This window comes from Phalacrocorax carbo, chromosome 3 (assembly GCF_963921805.1).
Source record: "Phalacrocorax carbo chromosome 3, bPhaCar2.1, whole genome shotgun sequence".
NCBI classification, from domain to species: domain Eukaryota; kingdom Metazoa; phylum Chordata; class Aves; order Suliformes; family Phalacrocoracidae; genus Phalacrocorax; species Phalacrocorax carbo.
The window spans coordinates 23192807-23200993 of record NC_087515.1 but is presented as its reverse complement, the minus strand read 5'-3'; the positions used below and the strand labels follow the sequence as shown (position 1 = coordinate 23200993).

General features: G+C 46.5%; 1 protein-coding gene across 1 annotated transcript in view; it reads left to right on the top strand.

Moving 5' to 3' along the window:
- The first annotated feature begins 7120 nt into the window (after positions 1 to 7120).
- Positions 7121 to 8187, top strand: part of EML4 (EMAP like 4) — a 162205-nt gene continuing 161138 nt past the window's right edge. The window contains exon 1 of the mRNA XM_064446131.1: positions 7121 to 7475. Coding sequence (XP_064302201.1) covers positions 7451 to 7475 — 25 coding nt within the window. The 5' untranslated portion in view covers positions 7121 to 7450. The remainder of the gene's footprint in view (positions 7476 to 8187) is intronic.

Genomic DNA, 8187 nt, shown 5'->3' with positions numbered 1-8187 from the left:
AAATTTTTATTTTCTTGATTGATAGTTATGGTCCTGATAATATTAATTCAGTGAAGACACAATCAGATATCTCATTAGACTTTGCAAGGGATACACCATTTCTGTATGACCCATCCTGCGAATGCAGAAACCTCCTTCCTAGATCTACATTTTCTCATGGAGTAGTTAAGTAAATGTCTGATACTGCAGACATGGAAGATATCAATGCCTAAAAGCTCAGTTGTGCACTGTTGGTATACGACAGCAGGCTTGCCCTTAATCCAAGTTATCCATGTCTAGATATTATTGCAGGATTAATATTTTTTAATGTGAATAGAGTTTCTTTCCACTCTATTTTAGTTTGGCTTATGCTGACCTGTATTTGGTCTTCACACTCCAGCCTATGGTCTTAATTAACATCCTTGTTGGTGTTCTCAGTCTGTAAAACGGAGGACGATCAGTGTGCTGCTCACTGAATTTGGGTGCTAACATTATCCTTTCTAAAAGAAAACATTGCACACCTGCCCTGCTCACTAATAACCAGGCAATAGGATGGCTGTCACAGCTTAAAAATGTAGAAATGGAAATGGGAAAGAATCCCAAACTCCCAGAGGGGAAAAGGCCAAACATAAGAGAGAGATTTATTGCTGAGTATGGCATAGCTGAAAGACAATAAAAGATTCCTTAACCTGGGGATAACAACAGGACAAAAGAAAAACAAAACCTCCTAAACTAAGTCTGTTCATTTTTATTATGGGGTCAGCTGCAGACTGCCAGCCTGTTTTAAAATCAACACTTCACAGCAAGAAACTATACAGTAATGTATCACTTCTCTGCATGCACTTCCTTCCAGTGACAAATGGTCCAAGCAGAGTAATAGCTTAAACAGAATAGCACGGAGGGGTGAACAGCACTGATGAAGAAGGATCTATATGAGTGTATTTATTTACAGATACATAACACATGCACACAGGCTATTGTGTGGATCAGCTTCTTATTCTGGATAATGATCTGTATAAAATGCAAAGCTACAGGAGATGTTTTAACAGTCAGGGGGAAAAAAATAATTCCACATGTAATGCTAATTTATTCTGTCCCCAAGGGGGATCTCCGTAAACTTGTCACTCTGAAAATCAGCTCCTTTTCCAGCAGTTTTTACGCTTACTAGTTAGCACCCCTACTTAACATTGCTAACCTGCTAGCTTTACCTTTTCCTAGTTTTTCTAAGTAGAGAGAACGGAAAAGGGATTGCTCCAAAACTCATGATAGTGTTCCTGAGTACACACTGAAGCACATTTTTTCCTGAGGCAGAGAATAAACTGCACCCTAATGTACATGGCTGATACAAAGCCAATGCGCCAGTTTATGCTTCAGCTAAATCCTTAACTTAGCACTTATGTAAGACATTAGACTTTTATAGGGCTTGGACCAAGGTATGAGTTTCATGAGGAGCTCACTAATTTGAGAAAACAACTGAGTGTGCTCTTTGGTATGACAAACCAGACCACTTATCCATTGGGGAGAGATGAAGGAAGATAAGATTCTATTTTTCCAGCTTTGTGAAATGTTTTTCAGATTTCCTCATTTAATATGAGCTCGATAACAACAAAGTTTCAGCATAAAATTTTTAACCTGCTCTTTAGTTAAAATGCTAAGCCTTTCCCCTCCTGAGAAAAAAAAATACTGTGCATACAGAGTTTCAACTATCTCTGAATTCTGCCAATTTTCAAATGCTTAGAATCACACTGAATCTGCTTATTCCCCACCAGGGCTGGTGAATGAATTAGCTCTAGAGCTCTGCTATTTTTCTCTTACTTGGTAGTCACATTTCTAGGAGACTGCCATTTTCTAGATAAGTTAATTCTATGACATGAAATTTAGCTTAAGCTAACAGGGTTTTGTAGGTTCTGCGCTTGAACCAAAATGTGCATTTAATGAGGACCCCAGGAAATTGTGCAATTCTTGCCAAAGTTTCATTAATGGCTTGGAATTGCAATTTTGGGATAATCGATAAAAAGCAGCAACCTTAAGCTTGGTTTTTCTGTAAGTGGGTGCTTAGCACTTTCGCAAAATAAAACCATCTCTATTGAGTCTCCATTATGGAGGCCCTTACAAATAATTAGTCATGTTAAAAAATACATGTGTTTTTCCTGTGTGTCAGTAAATTACACATATCGTATTAAACAAAGACATTTCTGAATATTTGGGAATAACTTTGCAAACTGTGATCAAAATCTACTTGCAATAAACTGGAAAACTAAACAAGCAGAAGTTAATTAAAGATCAGCTATATACAGCTGCAAAAGTCAACCCTGACTGTTTATGAGATTTTTTTTTTCATGCTAATCAACAGTGAAGTAGCAGCATTCCAGAAGTAAGACTGTGATCCATCCTACTACAAAAAAGTCCACCTAACCAGAGTTTAGCCACTTGAAACCTTCCGGCAAACTTTGATATTTTTGTTTTGGAAGGCAATTTCTGTTCCTATTTTATGCAACAATTGAGGAAGACCAGGAGATGTTCAGGTATGCAGACCTCTAGGAATAACATACAAAAACTGGTACACAGCAACGTCAAGACGACTGGCTTCTAACACGCATTATACAGTAGCAGCTAGGTGTCTTTAACAAAATTAATGAGGATAGACGCAGCAGTTAACAAATTCAGCCCCATTTTGAAAACCCTATGTCATCTTTGAGTGAAATACATAATTAAAAGCTTTAATCAAAGCTCTCTAGTTCTCCTCAAGTCCCTGGCAAGACTCTTCGTGCCTTCTAGCCCCATTCAGCATTACAGGTGCTGATTCATGCCGTTGGGTAATTTAGAGGCACCGAACATTAGGCTGCTTCTGTGGGGAGGAAAAACTCTAGCCCAGAAAGAGAAACCTCAGAGACACTGTGTTGGAGGCAAGAGGAGTACCCTCTATAAATCAGGAAGGAGTAATTTAATCTAACTCTAGGTCAGGCATCAAATTTTTTCCCTTACATCAATAACCCCTGGGAACTTCTTATAACTTGAGCCTCATGTGGGAGAATTAACACTATCCCATGCCTTATGGCAAACCAATAAAGTTGTTCCTCTTCAAAACAAGGCACCATAAAGCCCCCCACATACCTGCAAAGGGACAACATCTCAAACAAGCACCACCACAGCCCTGGGAGTGATCTGACACTGATTACAACACCAGCTGGGGGAACAGCTGGTTACAAATAGCAGCACCCCTTCCATCCCCTTCCCAGGTCTGCAGGTGGGAGCAGAGGAGAGGCAGGACCAGACCTGCAGAGCTGGGCTCCCTGGCTGCTCCTTGCCATGCATTCAGGCTCTCGCCACTTGCCCTGAAGAGGTGCACCAGAAAAACTGCAGGAGGGAGAAGATTTCCTTCAGATGTTTCCACTTTAGTCCAGGAAACTAGATAGCCCTATAAGTAACAAGAGACGAGTATTGTGGAAAGCAGAATTCTCTTTCTGCTGGGTAAGATGAAGTGGCTCAAAGGTTTAGACTCCCAACTTCACGTACAAGAATCTTAGCAATTTCATTTTCAGTTGTTAATCATTTTTATGTTTCCTCTGTGGAAAAATGCTTAAATATAATTTACATTCAAGCCACCAAAAAGTTATAAACAATTCCTAGGCTGAATGTTGCCAAACTATGATAATTTAAAAACCCCAAACAAAGGTATTCTTACAAGAAGTGCTGCTCAAGAGCCTCTAGTCCAAGGAAAATGTGCCAGAGAAACGAAACAATAGGGGAAAAATAGCCTATTTCCTTCAAGGGCTGGGTAGAAATCTTTGGAATGTGCATAGCCTCCACTGTGTATTTCAGGGTGACCTCTTTCTGTGGTTCATATTTTCCATAACTTCCCTCTAGTAAGAGGGAAACTCCACATGTATGTCCAGGCCCTCAGCTGGGGTATGTCAGCATCGTCCGGTGAGGTCGGTAATGCCAAGCTGACTTACAGCAGCTGAGGCACCGGCTCGTTGCTCACCAGCTACTCTGAGAAGCATAGTGCAGGCTTTGCCCTACGCCAGCACCCATCCAGCCGCCTCCTGCACCAGTGGGACTTGCAGAGGGATATGCTGCACCGCAGGAGGAGGGAAGGCTGCAAACAAGAATTTATATTTCCTAAACTGTGAATCTGTCAAACTGATGTAAAATTCCTGCCCTGTGGTATCGCAGTTGTCTTTCTCTGTTTACCATCTATATGTGCAATAAAGCACTGGATGGTTAGCTGATTTGAAAGTTGAGGTGAGATATTCTAAATTTACTCCAACCCTGAATAATGTAATCTGTCTTTAGCATCAAAATATAAAGGAAAAGGAGACAATTACTGAGCTTGTTAATACTTTGTAACAACTCTTTAGTTCATGTTTTTGAATCATTGTCAACTAAGAAACAGAGGTTAAACCCCTTAAAGCACTATACAACTACTCCCTCCTCCAACTTAAGCATTAGGCACTATACCAGAGGTAAGAAATCACCTTGTCCTTAGGGTTTGCACCTGGAACAGTCATGTTGTTTATCAGGCTATACCGAGTAATTTGCCAGTACCCGTCTGAAACCTACATAAAAGAGAAATTATTTTTGCTTTAATCGTAAGTTATTCCGCTCAACAGCCAAACAAAATTGTTAAAGATTATAAACACACATATATGTATTTATGGCTGATTTTTTTTTTTTTTGGGCCAAAACTCTGGGTGTTGTCTGTACCGCAGTTACATCTGTTATCTACACCATAAACACAACCAATAAATAAATTAGCACCCCAAACGAGCCCCACCCTAATTCAGGTAGCATTCAGAACTTGGCTTAGACTGAAGAAAGCAACATAAGAATAGAAAGGCTGGGGTTTGCCATATTTCATTAACTCCTCTGGAGCATTCGCTCATCAGAAATTCCTAATTAAAGCACACAGAGGTAAACTCCCTTGCTTTTTAATTTCCTTAGTTTTGTTTGGTTCCTTAACTCTGTAGTGATAGGGCATTATTTTTAAAAAGTTGGTACCAAAGTTTGGGTTTTCAATAGTACTCAGGTAACAAACTCACCTTGGGTTTAAGATAACATTATGGAGAACCAGCTTTCTTTACAGCTTTTAAACTTTTTATGTGCTTTTCTACAAGCTCTGCAGGACCCAGATAATTAACGGTGTTCATTCATGCTCCTAACCAGTTTCAGTAGTCATTAAGCATCTAGGTAAGGATCCATACTGTCATTTTCACCTTTGTGCTTCAGTTTCTGGTCTGTAAAATAGAGGCAACGCTTCTTTACTTACAGCCCTAAGGATGTCTGCAATAACTCACTCACTGGTGTGTCTGGAGGATGGTCCTGCTAACAGCTCAAGGAGGCAGCTGGGCGTGCTTTTTGTTTGTTTAACAAAACAGCATACTGAGGCACACGGGTCCCACCTGAAGAATTTACATAAGGCTCTGCCTATGGGGGAAGGGGCCCTTTTCTGAAGGAAATTGTCCGCAGGCTCTAAATTCCCAGGGCACTTTTCCTGGCTAGTGGAAGAGATCTCTCTCTCTCTCCGTACTCCCAATGCTTTAAGTATCTGAAAATCTGGCCTGAGGCAAGTAATAAATGGGGGGAGGAGACGGGACTGGACTGGAGCACCTTGTTGTTCTTGCTTTTGTTTGTAAAATGAAGCATTTTAAAGGGAATTTAATTTAATTTACTGGACTGGGCTGACTGCAGCACTCTTTTGCCATAGGTAAAAGGCCACGGAAGCAGTCTATATAGAGCCATTCTATAGCAACAGACCCCATATACCTGCTAGCAATTAAGACCAGAACTTAGTGGCTAATGGTGTCTCATTTATAGCAGATCAATTGAAAGGCATTTCTTTTGACAAGAGTACAGGATGTATGAACATGGGTCATTTATGTAGTTTGCAGGCAGCCACACTCAAATTCATTGCTGTGGCAGCTGTTCAGTAAAATTTGCTGGAAAATCCGGTTGAGATTAGGTTTTGATGAAAAATTTCAAGGCGTTTTCCTCTAATATGAACAAGCATAAACCTCTCGGGTTTATTTTGTATTGCAGACCGGCAAGGTAACAACGCTTTTGCCTCAGTGGATGGAAGGTGCTGGGGAAACGGACGCTGCTACCAGGTCTGTGCTGCTCTCCAGCACCACATTTGTAGTTGTAGCTGCTGAAGCTATATGAGGAATAATTTTGTTTTCTTTCAGATAACTGAAATAATATATTTAAATAATGCAATATCAAATAAAATCTATTTTTAGTTCTGTTCCAGTCCTGTTCAACAAGCATCCACAGACACATGTCATTAAAGGAGACGGCTGCAAATGCCAGGGACGTGCTCATGGGGCAGTTATCCATTTCTCTGTACGACCACAGCACTAGCACTTGAGCGTGTTACAGGAAAATACTTAGAGCAAAACAGGATGTTGCAATGGGTACGTAGCTTTTCCTGACCAAGGAGAAAGCAATGCCTCACACAACTTGATGATGTTGCTTAACATACGGAACACTCTTGGCTAAGAGATTAGATGGTACACAGCATGGCTGACCTGAATTTCTGGTTCTAATTCCTGTTTTCCCTCATCATCAAGGCACATGGCTGGAAGTTACAGGAGAGAGCCGGGAGGGTGGCTGGCTGGAAGGGGAGGGAGAGATTGCCTACATGCAGCCATAAGAAATGTTAAGGTTACAGAAGTGACAGTTCCTCTGGCTTACCATCCAGTGAGGCAGAACTTCCCCAAACTAGTCTGAACGAAAGTTTTTAGATTCATCTAAGAAAATCTGTTTCGATTGCTGGGATCGTTATATTCAGTCGCCCAATTAACCCTCCCACAAACCGCCCGACAGCATAAACTTCTGAACGTAAATGGAGATGTTACTCCTAAATGGCTTATCCCGGAGAAGGCGCGCTGCCAAAAACGGGGGCCTGGCGCCGGCGCCCCCGGCCGAAGGCTGCGGCGAGCAGCCCACCCCCTCCCCCTCCTCCCGGGAGGCCCTTCGCGGCCCGCGCTCCCGGCGGAGCAGCAGCCGCCGAGGCTCCCGGGGCGGGGGCGCCGCAGCCGGAGGCGGCCCGGGGCTGCCCGGCCGGGGCCGGCCCGCAGGGGAAGCGGCGGCTGCCAGGGCGGGCGGAGTCGGAAGCACGACAGCACGGGGCGCTGGGGCGGCGCTGCCGGCGGCGGCGGGAGGAGCTCGGCACTAGCTGCCGTGCTGGGGTCGCGGCGCAGGACGGAGCCGGGCAGCGCCGCCGCCGGCCCCGCAGCAGCAGCAGCAGCAGCAGCAGCAGCAGCAGGAGGAGGAGGAGGAGGAGCCGCCGGAGCCGCCTCCTGCCGCCGCCGAGCGCGGGGAGCCGCGGGAGCCGCTGCCTCAGGCGGCTCATGAGCGCCGGGCTGCGGCGCCGCCGCCTGCCGCCGCCGCTCCGCGGGTGAATGAACCTGTCCCGGCCGGCGACAGCGGCTTCGCCTCAGGTTGCAGCACCAGCCTCCCCCTGCACAAAATGGACGGTTTCGCCGGGAGTTTGGGTGAGCGGCGGGAAGCGTGAGGGAGATGGCGGGACGGGGCAGAAGCGTGCCGGCAGCCAGCCCGCCCTGCCGCGGCGCCGGGGGCGCGCACCTGCGGCCGGCGGGGTGCCGGGCTGGGCTCGGCTGGGCTCAGCTCGGCCGGGCTGGGCTGAGCCGGGCTGCGCGGGCGGCGGGGACCGGCCCGGCGGAGGCGGGTTGTGGGGGGGCTGCCCTGCGCGGCGGCGGCCGGGGGCGAGGCGGTGCCGGGCGGGCCGGTGCGTGCAGACACCGCCCGAGCGCGGCGGGAGGGGAGGGAGGCAGCGGCGGGAGGGGAGGGGATGCCAGCGCGAAATCTGGTCAGCTTCAAACCATCTGTTGCGAGAGCTCCGGCTGCACTTGCCTCCTTTGTTCTTCCCTCGCCGTGGGCTTGCGCTTCCCCACAGTTAGTTGCTTGGGTTTGGGTTGGGTTTTGGTTTTTTTTTCTTTAAAAGTGGTTTTTAATATGATTTTCTTTTTCGACCCTCCCTCTTGCTCCGGGGCGGGAGGGTCCCCGGGTCTCGCGGCGGGAGCCCCGGCGGGGCGGGCGCAGCTCTCCCCCCGGCCCGGCCGCCGTGCTCGCTCCCACGCCTGAAAAGTTGGGAGCGGCGGGGGCCGTGTCCGTGGAAGTGTCAGCGGTGGCGGCGGGGGACCTGCGCCTTCCCCGCGGCCGCGCATCCCTCCCTGCGCCCGCGGG